Source organism: Ranitomeya variabilis, chromosome 3, assembly GCF_051348905.1.
Source record: "Ranitomeya variabilis isolate aRanVar5 chromosome 3, aRanVar5.hap1, whole genome shotgun sequence".
Classification (NCBI taxonomy): domain Eukaryota; kingdom Metazoa; phylum Chordata; class Amphibia; order Anura; family Dendrobatidae; genus Ranitomeya; species Ranitomeya variabilis.
The window spans coordinates 727,518,834-727,537,238 of NC_135234.1; the positions used below are offsets into that span (position 1 = coordinate 727,518,834).

At 45.0% G+C, this 18,405-nt stretch overlaps 1 protein-coding gene across 6 annotated transcripts in view; it reads left to right on the plus strand.

Annotated features, from left to right (window-relative positions):
• TNFRSF19 (TNF receptor superfamily member 19) overlaps positions 1–18,405 on the plus strand; it is an 87,981-nt gene that overhangs the window by 32,189 nt on the left and 37,387 nt on the right. For all 6 annotated transcript variants that reach the window (XM_077298393.1, XM_077298396.1, XM_077298397.1 and 3 more), the window contains one exon: positions 4,529–4,639. In XM_077298393.1, the coding sequence (XP_077154508.1) occupies positions 4,529–4,639 (111 nt within the window). The remainder of the gene's footprint in view (positions 1–4,528; positions 4,640–18,405) is intronic.

Genomic DNA, 18,405 nt, shown 5'->3' on the forward strand with positions numbered 1-18,405 from the left:
AAGAGAAAAAATAACAAGTTGTATCCCCTATTTATGGGATAAGGTATAACTTGCTGGTCGCTTGGAGGTCCTACTGCTTGGAGGCTGAGCATGCGCATCTCTGCTCCATTCATTATGGGGCTTTGAAGAACCCTGTTCTCGGGATTCCAAGGCTTGTTTTTGGAATTGCTAGTTGTCCCAGCGGCCAGATCCCTAGAAATCAGCAAATTATCCCCTATAGAGCAGATAAAGGATATCTTGGTATTTTGGAAATAACCCTTTAATGTTTTTAGATAAACAAAGCTTGACTTTTTTGCATTGACGCTCTCTGGCGGTCTCCCTTTTCACATGCAGCTGGCATCATTTGCACGGTTCCGTTAATAAACACTAATTTGTCCACCAAAATCAATTATTCATAAAAGTCTCCGAAGATTGTTTCTAAATAAACTTGCGAAGATCAGACATCTGCAGTCCACATGTTAATAGGACCCTTCTAAGCGCGTATTATTACTTACTGTGCAAGTATCACACGTGCCACATTTCCCTATCTGTACTGCTGTTTTATGGCATGAAATAATCCCTCTCCTAAAAAATCTGGCTCATTGGCCACAATATCACATGAATGCTCATGTTTATTGTAAGAGCAATATATTTCTTCATGTGCCATATCATCAATAGATCTATGGAGTGTCCCTATTGTACCCTAAAGAAAGGGGTCCTGGTATTTTTTTAGGTGACCACAATCTTTTAGCCGAATTGGAGTGGACGAAAGTATTTGGGTTATGTGTAGTCATCTTCGAATTGGAGCACTTATGACCCAAACAGTTTCATCAGCCCATTGTAACTTGGGAAATGTTCCTGAGAATAATGCCCAAGATACATCCCAAAGCTAGTGGCACTTGCTGAAACTATTCATTTGGCAACAATAAGACTGAACATGGCTCTCCATGACCTAAAACATCTATTGGGTATAACACCGAGAGGTGCAACATCTGTTACCCTAGGAGAAAATGCCCCAGACGTAATGATTCACAGAGAGAAACTTTAGCACATTCCCTTAGGCTCATTTCTCAGGATGTGAAATGCTGATAACTTAACTGATGATACTTTTAGGACTAGAGAAAACCTCAAAAGGATAAATCCAAAAATAACCAGATCAGTCGTACCTTATAGGGGTCATACTGTGGATGCACAGTGGTTTGCAAAAGTTTTAGACTGGTATGGGAAAAATGCTGCAGAGTACAACAGCCTTCAAAAAAACGAAGTTTATTTTCCTTAATTAACAAAATTCAAAGTGAATGAACAAACGAGAAATCTAAATCACATTAGTATTTGGTGTGACCGCCCTTTGACCTCAAAACAGAATCAAGGCATCAATTCTTCTAGGTACATTTGCAAACAGTTTTTGATAGAATTCGGCAGGGAGGTTGTTCCATACATCTTGGAGAACTGACCACAGATCTTCTGTGGATGTCGCTTGTGCAAATCCTTCTGTCTCATCATATAATCTCACACAAACGCTATGATGTTGAGATCAGAGCTCTGGGTGGGCCTGATCATCACTTCCAGGACTCCATGTTCTTCTTTACACTGAAGACGGTTCTTAATGACATTGACTGTGTGTTTGGGGTCCTTGACCTACTGCAGAATACATTTGGAGCCAATCAGATGCCTCCCTGATGGTATATCATGATGGAGAGGTTCTTGCCTGTATTCTGTACCTGCCGCTATTAAGTACTCCATTAATCTTGACCAAATCTCCAGCTGCATTTGATCAAATGCATCCTCAAACTTGGGAGGACCCTCCACCAATCGTCACTGTTGTCTGCAGACAGTCATTATTGTACTGATCTACAGCCATTCAGAAAACAGTCTACCTAATATTGACTCAGCGAGCCGGAGCACCTGCTTCCAATTTTCTGTACCCCTGTTTTTCTGTTGTCCCTCATAGTTGAGTCACTTGGTCTTGTTTCCATGTGTTCAATGTGTAGTATTTGACCACAATTTTCTATAAAGACCACATCTGGCTAGACTTCTGAACAGTAGATGGGTGTAGCAGGGTCCCACTGGTTGCTGCCACTTCTGAGCTGATGGCACTGCTGGACATCTTCTTGTTCGAAGAGAAGTACATACGATGTGTTGTTCATTGGCTTCACTAAGTTTTCTTATGACCCTAGACATACTGCCAATGTCATTAAGAACTATTTTCAGCGTAAAGAGGAACAGGGAGTCCTGGAAGTGATAATATGGCCCCCATAGAGCTCTGATCTCAGCATTATAGAGTCTGTCTGGGATTATATGAAGAGTCAGAAGGATTTGAACTACACTAAATCCATAGAAGACCTGTGGTTAGTTCTCCAAGATGTTTGGAACAACCTCCCTGTTGAGTTCCTACAAAACTGTGTACCTAGAAGAATTAATGCTGTTTTGTGATATACATTGCTCTTTTGTTCATTCACTTTGCCTTTTGTTAATTGATAAAAATAAACTTTACAGTGCTGTACTTCAGGGGCTTTTCCTTATGTATACTGTAATTTGCCCCGTAGACTCCCATTTTACCAGACGAAACCCAAAAGTGTGTTATTTCTGCCGGTATGTGACAGCATATTGTTTGTTTAATTGTATTGGAAAGAGCATCAGACTACTATTTCCAATACGGATGACAACTGCAAAGAAACATATATACCATGTGGCATGGTTTTTTTTTTTACAATGAGCCCCTATGTTAGACGGATGCCTGATTGTGGTCACTGTCGGGCGCATACCTGCTGAGCATATATGCCCGACAATGCCACAAATGTAGCATGGACTTAGCCTCACTCCATTTTATTTGCACACTATAGAGATAACAATTATGATGACTACAGGCAGAAGGAGTGCAATAACTAATGATTCTGGGATCTGACTACCAGAGTTTGTTTGTAGTCTGTAACCATAGAGATACAGACCACATATTGTTACAGCTGTAGACACAAAATGGTAGGTTTACATTTGCTAAGACTTTTTGCAAAGGTGCTTATTTTTTATTGGTCAAAAGTATCGTAAAAAAGACGGCTGTGAGTCTTGTCATACATCAGTTTCCACTCTACCATGGACTTGGCCTATTTTGGCCCAAAACAACATCCATATTCCATTTAGTCTCAGGCAAACACTCAAAACTGTCCACATTCCCAGTATAAAGGGAATTCTAATTAACCCATTAGGACCATTATCCCCAATAACAGATAACCCAAATTTCCCATCCGGTGTGTCCTCAAGCCCTTTTCTGGGTAGCTCCAAGAAAAACCTCTTGTGTCTTTATCATGTGGCCCCTGAGGGTGTATTGCTTCCCCTCTCAGCTATTCTAGGTGATCGTCCACAGAAAGCAAGATATTCTTTTGAATATATTTAACTGGGGCATTTTTTCTCTATATTTGCCAATCATTTAGAATGGGTGCGCCCGCTTTCTTCGTTTGAATCCCTATGTATGGCTCCCACTAATCCTGCGCATGCAATCTCCAATATCTATAAGCTTCTATTAGATAGGGATCCTGATATGCTTCCCCCTTATTGTAAGGTGTGGGAAAGGGAGCTCCATCAAACCTTTACAAGAGAACAATGGTATAAATGTTTCCATCTCATAAGTCTAATGTAGCCACTAAAGCTCAGGAAAGTAGTTGTAAAATAGTATCTAGATGGTATCGTGTTCCTTCGGTCTTAGATAAATGGTTCCCGGGAGTATCCAGCTTGTGCTGGCGATGTGGGGAACATGTGGGTTCAATGTCTCATATATGGTGGGCGTGCCGGGCCTTGGCGGCCTTCTGGGAGGGTGTTCTTAAAGCGATTAAAGAAATGACGGGGATGTCAATCCCTAAAAGCCCGGAAGCAATTCTACTATTTATGTTTCCCATGCCTAAGAATGCTTTTAAGAAATCATTATTGAGGCACCTTCTTCAGGCCACTAAGGTACCATTCCATGACACTGGAAGTCCTTAGACCCACCTTCGCTAGAGGAATGGTTTGGGGAGGAGGCTAGAGTTCACCGGATAGAATCCCTGATAGCCCATACACAAGAGGCAGCTAGCAAAGTGGCTGCAAAATGGTTTCATTGGGAATCCTTCTTATCCTCATCGATGTACCAAAATATGTTAAGATAATAGCTACCTTATCCTTTTACGATATTTGATATGCCGGTACATACTCCGCCTGCCTTCGTGATTTGTCCTCAATGGTCCTTATAAACATTTCTTCTCTTTTCTCTTCTTTTTGTTATTTAGTTTAAAAGGTTGTCAATTGTCTTTTGTAAACTACTGCTGATACTGTATGGAGTTGTTTTTTTTTCATGTAACTAAACAATTCTCTATTTCAGTAGTTAAAAAAAAGGCGGCTGTGTCCATTTCATGTCATCTGCGCTCCAAATATTGACAAACTAGATCCATTACAAATTTTACTTGTCACATTTTGATGCCAGGCTACTCTGCTAAACTATGGTGACATGCAAGAATGCATCATTTTGATGGCTAATTTCACTAAAGAAAACAATAATTAATATTTTTCCTTTTTTTGTTAGGTTCCCCGAGCACTTTCTGAAGTCGGAGACTGCAAAGAGCAGGAATTCTTTGACTACAGTGGAAACTGTCGACCCTGCAGACAGTGTGGCCCCGGCATGGAGCTATCAAAGGTATATTGTTTCCTACTGTCTAGTAAACGCAGTGAGAATTCTAGGAAATCTGTATGAAACTCTCTATAAGGAGTGACGGGAAAAGGCATCCAACTTCCCAACTGATTGTCATCCATTTATTTATCATTAGATGACCTATTGTTTAAATCAGGTTTTTGTGTTAAATGTTTTTTTTTATTTTTGGCAATGTTTTTTTCCCCCATATTACAATCTATATTAACCCCTTCCCGACCCATGACGCCACGTAGGCGTCATGAAAACCTGTGCCAATCCGACCCATGACGCCTATGTGGCGTCATGGAATGATCGCGTCCCTGCAGATCGGGTGAAGGGGTTAACTCCCATTTTACCCGATCTGCAGAGACAGGGGGAGTGGTACTTCAGCCCAGGGGGGCTTCACCCCCCCGTGGCTACGATCGCTCTGATTGGCTGTTGAAAGTGAAACTGCCAATCAGAGCGATTTGTAATATTTCACCTAAAAAACTGGTGAAATATTACAATCCAGCCATGGCCGATGCTGCAATATCATCGGCCATGGCTGGAAATACTGAAGTGACCCCCCCCACACCCACCGATCGGCCCCCCAGTCCTCCGTTATGGGGTCCGGTCCCCTCCGTCCGCCTGCCGGCTCCCCCGTCCTCCTGTCCGCTCCCTCCTTGTTTGGATTCACCCCCCCTGTGGTCCGATTACCCCCCCTGTGCTCCGATCCACCCCCCCACCACCCCTTCATACTTACCGATCCTCCCGGTGTCCGTACGTCTCCTTGCTGGGCGCCGCCATCTTCCAAAATGGCGGGCGCATGCTCAGTGCGCCCGCTGAATCTGCCAAGTGCGCCCGCTGAATCTGCCAGCCGGCAGATTCCTTACAAGTACATTTTGATCGCTGTGGTAGGTTCTATCACAGCGATCAAAATAAAAAAAATAATAAATAAACCCCCCCCCTTTATCACCCCCATAGGTAGGGACAATAATAAAATAAAGAAAATATTATTTTTTTTTTTTTTTCGTTTTCCACTAGGGTTAGGGTTAGAACTAGGGGTAGGGTTAGGGTTAGGGGTAGGGTTAGGGTTACGGGTAGGGTTAGGGTTATGGCATGTGCACACAGTGCGGATTTGGCTGCGGATCGGCCGCGGATCCGCAGCGGATTGGCCGCGGATCCGCAGCGGATTGACCGCTGATCCGCAGCGGATTGGCCGCGGATCCGCAGCGGATTGGCCGCTGCGAATTCGTAGCAGTTTTCCATCAGGTTTACAGTACCATGTACACCTATGGAAAACCAAATCCACTGTGCCCATGGTGCGGAAAATTCCGTGCAGAAACGCTGCGTTGTATTTTCTGCAGCATGTCAATTCTTTGTGCGGATTCCGCAGCGTTTTACACCTGTTGCTCAATAGGAATCCGCAGGTGAAATCCGCACAAAAAAACACTGGAAATCTGCTGTAAATCTGCAGGTAAAACGCAGTGCCTTTTACCTGCAGATTTTTCAAAAATCGTGTGGAAAAATCTCACACGAATCCGAAACGTGGGCACATAGCCTTAGGGTTAGGGTTGGAATTAGAGTTAGGGTTGGAAATAGGGCTAGGGTTGGAAATAGGTTAAGATTAGGCTTGTGGTTAGGGTTACGGATAGGGTTAGGGGTGTGTTGGGGTTACAGTTGTGGTTAGGGTTGGGATTAGGGTTAGGATTGGGATTAGGGTTAGGATTAGGGTTAGGGTTGGAATTAGGGTTATGGGTGTGTTGCGGTTAGGGTTGTGGTTAGGGGTGTGTTGGGGTTAGGGTTGTGATTAGGGTTATGGCTACAGTTGGGATTAGGATTAGGGGTGTGTTGGGGTTAGTGTTGAAGTTAGAATTGAGGGGTTTCCACTGTTTAGGCACATCAGGGGTCTCCAAACGCAACATGGCGCCACCATTGATTCCAGCCAATCTTGCGTTCAAAAAGTCAAATGGTGCTCCCTCCCTTCCAAGCCCCTACGTGCGCCCAACAGTGGTTTACCCCCACATTTGGGGTACCAGCGTACTCAGGACAAACTGGGCAACAACTGTTGGGGTCCAATTTCTCCTGTTACCCTTGCAAAAATAAAAAATTACTTGCTAAAACATAATTTTTGAGGAAAGAACAATTATTTTTTATTTTCACGGCTCTGCGTTATAAACTTCTGTGAAGCACTTGGGGGTTGAAAGTGCTCATCACACATCTAGATAAGTTCCTTGGGGGGTCTATTTTCCAAAATGGGGTCACTTGTGGGGTGTTTCTACTGTATAGGCACATCAGGGGCTCTGCAAATGCAATGTGACGCCCGCAGACCATTCCATCAAAGTCTGCATTTCAAATGCCACTACTTCCCTTCCGAGCCCCGGCATATGCCCAAACAGTGGTCTACCCCCACATATGGGGTATCAGCGTACTCACAACAAACTGGGCAACAAATATTGGGGTCCAATTTCTCCTGTTACCCTTGTGAAAATAAAAAATTGCTTGCTAAAACATCTTTTTTGAGGAAAGAAAAATGATTTTTTATTTTCACGGCTCTGCGTTGTAAACTTCTGTGAAGCACTTGGGGGTTGAACGTGCTCACCACACATCTAGATAAGTTCCTTGGGGGGTCTAGTTTCCAAAATGGGGTCACTTGTAGGGGAGCTCCAATGTTTAGGCACACAGGGGCTCTCCAAACGCGACATGGTGTCCGCTAAAGATTGGAGCCAATTTTTCATTGAAAAAGTCAAATGGCGCTCCTTCCCTTCCGAGCCCTGCCGTGCGCCCAAACAGTGGTTTACCCCCACATATGAGGTATCAGCGTACTCAGGACAAATTGGACAACAATGTCCATGGTCCAGTTTCTCCTTTTACCCTTGGGAAAATAAAAAAATTGTTGCTAAAAGATCATTTTTGTGACTAAAAAGTTAAATGTTCATTTTTTACTTCCATGTTGCTTCTGCTGCTGTGAAACACCTGAAGGGTTAATAAACTTCTTGAATGTGGTTTTGAGCACCTTGAGGGGTGCAGTTTTTAGAATGGTGTCACTTTGGGGTATTTTCAGCCATATAGAACCGTCAAACTGACTTCAAATGTGAGGTGGTCCCTAAAAAAAATGGTTTTGTAAATTTTGTTGTAAAAATGAGAAATCACTGGTCAAATTTTAACCCTTATAACTTCCTAGCAAAAAAAAATTTGTTTCCAAAATTGTGCTGATGTAAAGTAGACATGTGGGAAATGTTATTTATTAACTATTTTGTGTCACATAACTCTCTGGTTTAACAGAATAAAAATTCAAAATGTGAAAATTGCGAAATTTTCAAAATTTTCGCCAAATTTCCGTTTTTTTCACAAATAAACTCAGAAATTATCGACCTAAATTTACCACTAACATGAAGCCCAATATGTCACGAAAAAACAATCTCAGAATCGCTAGGATCCGTTGAAGCGTTCCTGATTTATTACCTCATAAAGGGACACTGGTCAGAATTGCAAAAAACGGCAAGGTCATTAAGGCCAAAATAGGCTGGGTCATGAAGGGGTTAAACATAAAAAATGGAATTCTTGAAATTTTTACATTGGCTACTAGGGTTTTTTTTAGACTCTAATTTCCTGTTGTTACAGGAAACAACACATGTACATAGCCACAATGAACTGACTCCGATCCTATAAATTGTATTGAACCATCTAATGAGCGTGTGCAGAGGTCATTTTGAAGAGATTTGAAGCCATGACATCGCCTAAAGTGAATGGTGTAACATGTGTTAGTCACTGTATAGAGATGTTTGTTACCTGTCGTTATAATCCTGCCTCTGATTATAAGGAAATTGTCTGGAAAAAATACAGTAGTTACTATGAAAATGGCACTAGTTTACTATTAATATTAATAAAATTAATTACTTATTTTATTTTATGATAAAGGTCATAATATGGAGAGAAAAATAACACCTTGCCAAATTATGTTTAAAAACACATGTAACCCAAAAACCTGATTTAAACTCTATTTTCTGATGATAGCTTCCCATGGCTGACGACTAGTAATAATACTACATTTTTAGTGTAGTGGCTGCTGCAGTGGATATGTTTGATTTCGCTTCTCTAAGGCCTCTTTCACACTTCAGTTGTTTGGCATCAGTCTAAAACCGCAATTTTCCTCAAATAACGGATCCGTCATATTTTTTTTGGCGGATCCGCTATTATCCCATAGACTTGCATTAGTAACGGATTGTGACGGATGGTCATCCGTTCCATCCGCCATGAGACGGATCCGTCGAAATTCGGCGGACGTTGTCTAGACATAGACGGACATTGAAACGTTTTTTGTCAACGCCGAAATGGCGGTTCACGGCGGATCCGTCGCGTCCGCCATTCCATAGAATGGCCGCCTATGGGCAACGGATCCGTCGCGACCGTCATTTCGGCGGATCCGTCGCCCCAATCCGCTTTTTCAATTGCGCATGCTCCAAAAAGTAGATACTTTTCCCAGACAACCCCCAAGTAACGGATCCGTCAAAAAAACGGATCCGTTAGAACCGTTTTCTCAATAATTGTGACGGATCCATCGATCCGTCACTATGTCGGAAGTGACTGACGCCAAACAACTGAAGTGTGAAAGAAGCCTAAGGGAAGAGAAAAGGATCCAATATCCAAAGTACTAATTTCCAATACTAAAATAATATATCACAGAAGTGTAGAGATCAGCTTAATCCGCCCAGGTTCTTGGTAGCAAGTGTTTAATTTCCCTGCAGCACAACCGCAGGACAAATGAAGTATTACACATTTTTCATCCACACGAGCATGCTCGGATAACGCCGTATCCGAGCTCGTTTGCTCATCACTAATTCTAAACACTTGATCACGATGAGCTTTTCCTCATTCTCTGTTACATAATATAAAAAAAGCCTCTTTTATACGTTTCCTCCATTGCTTTTTTTTTACTATTTTCTTACAGTGGTAGAAAAGACGTGGACTTTAAGGAGGGATCCAGGGGGCATGACATTATGTACTGGGGCTTATTGCAGGTTTAGGATTTGGCAGTAACCTCAAACATCTGTTGAGGCAGAGATGAATAAAAACGTAGATGGTTTAGATTTACAGTCAGCTGGAGAGAGCACATCTCTGGAGCGGCAGAATTGGCTCTCAGTGAAAGGAAGAATGTGTCCATAAAAGTGCAATGACATGGATTCCTGTAAGACCAGTTACTTTTATGTGAGGATTGAATTCTCGTAGAATCTGTATTTCTTTTTCTTTACTTATAATTAAAGGGGTTGTCTGGTTGGATCCAGTAATCTCCTATCCACGGGATATGTGATAAATAAATCGGTAGGGGTTCGACTGATGTAGCCCCCCACCAGTTGTCAGGAACGGGTATTCTTATCCTCGTTAGAAGGGAGCGGACCACCTTTCTGTGGCAGCCCCACTGGGAATAAATTGGGCATGTGCACTGGCGCTCTATTCTAAAGCCACGTTCACACGTTTGCCATTTGGTGAGTTTTTTACCTCAGTATTTGTAAGCCAAAACCAGGAGTGTAAGGCTACTTTCACACTAGTCCATCGGTACGGGCCGTCGCAAACCGTCGGCCCGACGTACCGACGGACAGTGTGTTAATTAAGCACAATGGGGGCAGCGGATGCAGTTTTTCAACGAATCCGCTGCCCATTGTGAGTCCCGGGGAGGAGAGGGCGGAGTTTCGCGGTCAAAAATGGCGGACACGACGCACAAAAAAAGTTACATGGAACGTTTTTTTGTGCCGACAGTCTGCCAAAACACAACGCATCCGTTGTACGACGGATGCGACGTGTGACCATACGTCGCAATGCGTCGCTAATGCAAGCCTATGGAGAAAAAACGCATCCTGCTGGCAACTTTGCAGGATGCGTTTTTTCTCCAAAACGACGCATTCCGACGTACAGCAAACAACGCTAGTGTGAAAGTAGCCTTAAGTGTCAAGTTCCCGCTTCTGCGCAGGGGGAATCTCGAACCATCTCCGCTGCGCTTTCCCATTCTTCTCCAGCCGCAGTGGAGCCTGCTCAGCAGAGACGTCGGTCCCAGCGTCTGGCTCAGGCTGATACTGGGCGACTGGTTACTGCTGCTCTTCCAGGCTCTGTCATTGTAGCCAGCACTGATCAGCAGCAAGCAGGTCTTTCTGGGACTAAGTCCTGCTTTTTCCATACTGAGCATGCCCACAGGACAACCTCCCATTGGAGATCGGGGGTCACATGCTCAGGTCCTGTTGCGGCTCCTATTGGACCGTCTGGAAGATCTTGTAGCACTGCCGCTATAGAAGGTTTGCATGGCCGCTCGGCCATGCACTAGTGTACTCTTGTAAACGTGTGTGTGTTGATGTGTGAAAGTCGCTCTTTAATCATCCCCTCCCTTGTGTTTGACTGCTAGCGTAAGGTGGATGATTGCTATCTAGCGCCCGACTTAGTTATCTGCACTTGAACACACAAAACAGCGTCTAATTGCGCTTCCCTGACCCAAGTCTGGGTGGTTAGTGGCGTCCGCCAGAGCAGCACCGCACGTACTCTCGTGCATCTAAATTATTATTTCAGTCACTCTGACATCCCAGTTGCGGTATCGAGTTCAAGAGGTCTAGATGAACTCTAATCCCGAGTCTAGGGGTAGAGTTCTGTGACTCGTTGCTTGAGCTCTTTGTGCGGTACCGAGGACTGTGATGCAACAGGGTTCGCTTTCTTCATACTGGGTGAAGTTAACCCGTGTGTGAATCCATATTGTACCGCCATATAGTTCGTCATTACTCAGCCGCAGGTTCCATCTCAGCACGGTGGACCCCGGGCTGCGAACCCACCTTACTCTATCTTTCTAATTATTTGGTGCGTTCCGCTAGCCCTAACAAGGAGTGGGTGAAAAATACAGAAGTGGTGATGTGTCTCTATTATACTTTTCCTCTGATTGTTCCATCCCTGATTTTGGCTTACAAATACTGAGGTAAAATACTGACTAATTACTGAGCGTGTGTACATGGCCTTCTGCTTTAGTAGTAGTAGTGCACTTAGATTACATGAACACATTCAGTATTTGGTCAGTTTTTTACCTCAATATTTGTAAGCCAAAACCAGGCATGGGTGAAAAATGCAGCAGACCCGTTTTTATTATACTTTTCCTCTGATTGTTCCACTCCTGGTTTTGGCTTACAAATTCTGAGGTAAAAAACTGATCAAATACTGAATGTGTGCACGTGGCCTAAGTGTACTACTAGTAAAGCATAAGTGCACACGTTCAGTATTTGGTCATGTCACTACTTCTGTATTTATCATCCACTCCTGGTTTTGGCTTAAACTCACCAAATGCTCAGCGTGTGCATGTGGCTTAAAGAGATTTAATGTTTAGGATCCATGAAAAAGGGAGTTACAGCCCCTAGGGAGGTTGTAATGTGAGCCAAATTGTTTACTGATTGTAACAACCCTGCCGGCATCACTGCATGGCCTTCCATCCCCTATCTGCCTGTTACATCAACTCACTCACCCTGTGCCATGCGGTGAGATCTGTCTGCTGCCGGCTCCATGCCATGTGCTCCATGGCCGCTTACTCTGTGTACGCTTCCTGGCTGTGTGCATGGGGGGTGGCGCCAGCAACTCACGATTCTTATTGAGACTGTGTGCTCCTCCCTAAGGTGTCACTGGCCAATAGCCTAGAGGCCTCTGATACTTAAGGCATCCTCACCCATTGGAGGATGCCTGAGCAAACTGTTTCCCTCAGTTAGCATTTGCTACTGATCTGCCAGGTCGTGTCTGTTTCCTGTCTCTGAGGGCTGCAATACGCAGGCCTTTATCTGTGTTCTGTTTGTGTCTCTGTGCATGCCACCCAGTGGGGCTTTGTACCCTGGTCTGAATCTATGTTCCGTTACTTCAGTGTCTAAACTCTGGTCTATGTCCGTTCCTGTTCCTTCTTTGTTTGTTTACCATTCTCACTCTGCTGTGTTTATCTCTGCGTTACCTCTCTGCTCTGCTTGCCACTATCAGTGGCTCTGCATCTCGCTGCTCTGTTCGCCACTACCCATGGCTCTGTGCTTCTCTGCTCAGTTCTGCCACAACCTGTGGTTCTGTGCCTCTCAGTTTTGCTCGCCACAACCTGTGGCTCTGCACCCTCGGGCTCTTGGCTTTTGCCTCCTGTGGTTCTGGCTCTTGGCTGCTCTTGCCTCCGCCTCCAGCGGCTCTGCTCTTTTCTGCGGCTCCATCCTTAGCTCTGCCTTCTCCTTCTCTGCTCTTAGCTCTGCCTCCTCCTTCTCTGCTCTTAGCTCTGTCTCCTCCTTCTCTGCTCTTAGCTCCGTCTCCTCCTTCTCTGCTCTTAGCTCCGCCTCCTCCTTCTCTGCTCTTAGCTCCGCCTCCTCCTTCTCTGCTCTTAGCTCCGCCTCCTCCTTCTCTGCTCTTAGCTCCGCCTCCTCCTTCTCTGCTCTTAGCTCCGCCTCCTCCTTCTCTGCTCTTAGCTCCGCCTCCTCCTTCTCTGCTCTTAGCTCCGCCTTCTCCTTCTCTGCTCTTAGCTTCACCTCCTGTGGTTCTGCTTTGCATCCGCTCTTGCTCTCCCTCTGTTCAGCAACTTGCCGTTCAGGTTCCTACCTGTTTCCATATGCCCTCCAGTCTGGACAGGTTCTTACCTGTTTCCATACACCCGCCTGTATTCCAGTTTCTACCAGAGTATCAGCCCTGTCTGCCAGAGTGCCAGCCGTTCCTGTCTGCCTGCCTGTATCTCCGTCAAGCCAGTCTGCCCGTCAGGGCCTCTGCCGTACCCGTCCGTCAGCCAGTGTCACAGCCGTGCTTGCCTGCCTGTGTCTTGTCCAGGTACGGACTGGGGCTGAAATTCAGCCCTGGCATTTGAAATCATACAGGCCCATGCTGTCCCCGTCCCCAAGCACCAGTTGAGATATATTACTAATATTATCCTGGATGGAAGAAAAAAGATTTACTACAACACCAATATTTCCAACGATACCGGTGGCCTGCTGGGGTAAGGGGACAGAGTCAGCAATTTTGTGCTTCGTCACAGCTCTTAACTGTATGGGTGTCTTGAGAACACCGATTCTGTTAACAATGTTGCAGACAAGGCAGCCCACGACCAGACAGGCCCTTCTGGCATTTGCTAGAATTGCCAAATGGCCGGTGCGGCCCTGGTCTTGTCCCCCGGTGGGATCAGCATCCACAGTCAGACTCCACCCTGGAGTGGTACCTGGTAGCTACCTACTGCACAAGTCTGACCTCACCATCGGAGGCTCCAGCGAACACATAGGAAGCTACTTAGTTACGCCCCTTCCAAGGAAATCTTGTCTGTGGTCCAGTGGGGCCACACGCCCGCGCCAACCAGTCTCGGCGCGAGCGTTACATTGATTTCCCATTGCTTTCATAGCATCATGGCTCTGTATAGAGCTCATCACCGTGATCATCAGTCCCTGACCCCAATTGGGTTGACAGTCTACTTTCGTCATTTCATAGGCACTTTTGCATCGGTTTTCACTTGACCTCATTAGGAGCCTCTTGTGGAAGAAGCTCAAGCAATGAGAAAATGCCAATGTCGTCCTTGGATGGATTAAAACCCAGGATCCCAGCTCTGCAATACAACTCTAAGCCACCGAGCCCAAAGGGAATAAGACATTCTTCAAGTTTAAATCAGATCAGGCATATGGGTCAGTGAGAAAAAAACAGATACTCTATTGACTTGATATGGATTTGTGTTCTTCCCTTTTATAAAACGGACGACCAATGTATGAGAAAAACGTTTGTGTACTTAAAAACTTAGGCCACATCGACACATTCAGTATTTGGCCAGTGTGAGATTTAATGGCAGCTTACAAATTCTCCATCAGCATGTGTAGCTGTAACAGGACATCTGGCTCAGCAGGTTGTCTAGCCCCACCAGCTAGTATTCATTCTTATACAGGATGCAACAAGTGGAGTTTATGCTGTGTGACTGCTTCATTCAAACTTCCTCCAGTCAGATAGGATTTCATAAGGAGATTTCAGGAGAATATGGAGTTATTGTACGTCCTAGCCACACACTGGTTACATTTTTTAGATCTCTGGAACGGGCCGAGCACCTTCCAGGGTCTTGATCCATTCTAGCAACCCAGGGTGGTACCTTTTTGTTTGGACTGTGTCTAGCTTGGAGCAGATTCCATCAAGGTTTGCTTCATAAATTTTACATTACCTTTTTTTTGTTGTTATATTTTTCAAAACCTCTTCAGGAGAAAACCCCTCAAACAGTTCCTCGTATGAACATCAAAGTGGATTTCCCATATAAATTAATAGGAAATGTTTTTTGCAGAGGATTTTGGAGCAGATTAGCTCCACAAAACTCTCAGAAAAAAAATCTGTGTGAATATAGCCATTGAAAACCTGGGCATTTTCATTTTCACCCTCACAGCAAGCAGAGACCTTGAAAATGAATCAGTTTCATGTGCACAGATTATAGTGGTAGAAATCACGGTGGATTGTTATTTGGGGATAAACAATGTTCCTTAATAGTAGTGATGAGCGAACGTGCTCTGATGAGGTGTTATCCAACATGTTCGGGTACTACCCGTGTGTCTTCGCGTGCTCGAAAAATTTGTTTAGAATTTGGAACAAACAGGCAATCACTGCACATGTTGCGGCTGTCGAACAGCTGCGAAACATGCAGCCGCTGGGACTCAAACATATTTAGCAAACGAGCATGCTCAGATAACACCTTATCCGAGCACGTTCACTCATCACTAACTGCTAGCACTGATCAAAGACCTCAGCTATTTTCACTTATTACACGTAGCGCTAAAGGAAGTTCTCCAGACAATTTTTTTTGGAACTTTTTCCTTTTTTTTGAGCAATTTGCGAGCTCTTGCTTTGTTTTAAGACGGTCTGTGTGTTTACCTCTTTGTCCCACTTGAAGAGCGTTGCTGTGAGGGGCCAGCTCTGCATGACATGTCTTTGGCAATGCACAGAGAAAGGTGTGGTCTCCATTCACACGGGTTAAGTGGAATGCCTGTGTGTGACCCGCTCCCGGCTCCTGCTCATTCACATCACTGACTTCATTAGCGCACAGATACCTCTCTGGGCTCCGCCATAAGCTGCTGCTGATAATGGAGCGGTGGGAGCCCTTGAAAACCCTTTATCATTCAAATGCCCCCTGCTTTCTCCATCACAGAACAGGGCTAGCTGTGGCTATAGGAGTAAGGGAGATTATTAGCTCTGAAAAACACATTGCTGGCTGCTGGAAGACCCTTTGTTTCCGAGATGCACTGTGATCACTGTGAGCAATTAATTACCGACTTTCTTCATCATGAGATCCCAATATGTATGCAGCACCACCTGTCTGCATCAGGCAATGAGCGCCGCTGTGCCATTTCCAGAAAACGTTGCGCATCTTGAATATTAAAGAACATTTATGGAAACCTTTGCCCTGTATGTCTTCAGTGTCTTCTTGCTTTTACCTTTTTCTGGGTGACAACTAGAGTTGAGCGAATATGTTCGGAAACAATCGCTGAATCCGAAGTCGCCATATTGGTACCCTATTCATGCCGAATTTATGTTTGACGATCGTTTCCGAACATATTGGCTCATTTCTACTCCCATTGACTTAAGTGGCGTTTGGCGAATATTGCAAATACAATATTCGCCGGCAATCAAAATCCAAACCGAATATTGCAAAATTTGCTCAACTATAGTGTCAACCTTAATTTCTCTTTTTTGGGACCTGTGCACACAACCTTAGAACTCGTAAGAGTGCTATCCATGGTTTTGACCGATGTGCACAGCCCCATGTTATTTTATGGGGCTGTGCACATGTCCGAATTTGTTTCCTCGGATCGAAGTTGGTTTCGCAGGACGCAGAATTTGCCTCCGAAAATCAGATGACGCTCGCCCATTCATTTATATGGGTCCCTTGGAAAAATTGGACTGCGCAAGTATAACGAGTTCTGTCTGGTTTTCACGGACTAAAGTAGTGGAGAAGATGGAGAAACGTTTTTTTTTTCTCCCTTCATCTCCGAGAAAATCGGATCACAATCTGATCAAACTCCGATTTTCTGAGAGTTGGAGAGAATGCTCTTCTGCACCCGCCTTTATAGCAGTTGTCACCCTGCTTTTCTAGTAGCGTAGAACTCTAAATTTGCTTATTAATTCACTGGCATATTATTATTATTATTATTTATTGTTATAGCGCCATTTATTCCATGGCGCTTTACAAGTGAGGAGGGGTATACATAATAAAAACAAGTACAATAATCTTGAACAATACAAGTCATAACTGGTACAGGAGGAGTGAGGACCCTGCCCGCGAGGGCTCACAATCTACAAGGGATGGGTGAGAATACAGTAGGTGAGGATAGAGCTGATCGTGCAGCGGTTGGTTGATCGGTGGTTACTGCAGGTTGTAGGCTTGTCGGAAGAGGTGGGTCTTCAGATTCTTTTTGAAGGTTTCGATGGTGGGCGAGAGTCTGATGTGTTGTGGTAGAGGGTTCCAGAGTAGGGGTGATACGCGAGAGAAATCTTGTATACGATTGTGGGAAGAGGAGATAAGAGGGGAGTAGAGAAGGAGATCTTGTGAGGATCGGAGGTTGCGTGTAGGAAAGTACCTGGAGATGAGGTCACAGATGTAAGGAGGAGACAGGTTGTGGATGGCTTTGTACGTCATGGTTAGGGTTTTGTACTGGAGTCTCTGGGCAATGGGGAGCCAGTGAAGGGATTGACAGAGGGGAGAGGCCGGAGAATAGCGGGGGGACAGGTGGATTAGTCGGGCAGCAGAGTTTAGAATAGATTGGAGGGGTGCGAGAGTGTTTGAGGGGAGGCCACAGAGCAGGAGGTTGCAGTAGTCAAGACGAGAGATGATGAGGGCATGGACTAGGGTTTTTGCAGATTCTTGGTTGAGGAATGAACGGATTCGTGCAATATTTTTGAGTTGAAGTCGGCAGGAAGTGGAAAGGGCTTGGATGTGTGGTTTGAAGGAGAGATCAGCGTCAAGGATAACCCCGAGGCAGCGAGCTTGTGGGACTGGGGAGAGTGGGCAGCCATTTACTGTAATGGATAGGTTCGTTGGGGGGGTCACGTGAGATGGGGGAAAGATGATGAATTCTGTTTTGTCCATGTTAAGTTTCAGAAATTTAGCGGAGAAGAAGGATGAAATAGTGGACAGACATTGAGGGATTCTGGTTAGTAGGGAGGTGATATCTGGTCCAGAGATGTAGATCTGTGTGTCATCAGCATAGAGGTGATACTGAAAGCCATGAGATTCTATGAGCTGTCCCAGGCCAAAGGTGTAAATGGAGAAGAGCAGGGGCCCAAGGACTGAACCTTGTGGGACTCCGACAGATAGGGGGCGAGGTGAGGAGGTGGTGTGTGAGTGGGAGACGCTGAATGTCCGGTCTGTTAGGTATGATGAGATCCAGGATAGGGCCAAGTCTGTGATGCCAAGGGATGAGAGGGTCTGTAATAATAGGGAATGGTCCACTGTGTCAAAGGCAGCCGACAGGTCGAGGAGGAGGAGAACAGAGTAGTGTCGCTTGCTCTTGGCGGTTAAAAGGTCAGTGGTGACCTTAGTTAGGGCAGTTTCAGTGGAATGGTGTGGCCGGAAGCCAGATTGTAAGCGGTCAAAGAGGGAGCAAGAAGAGAGATGGGAGGACAGTTCAAGGTAGACGTGTTGTTCCAGTAGTTTTGAGGCATAGGGGAGAAGTGATATAGGGCGATAGCTAGATACAGAGGATGGGTCAAGAGAGGGCTTTTTGAGGATAGGTGTGATGGAGGCATGTTTAAAGCTTGAGGGGAAAACACCATTTGTTAGTGATAGGTTGAAGAGATGGGTTAGGGTT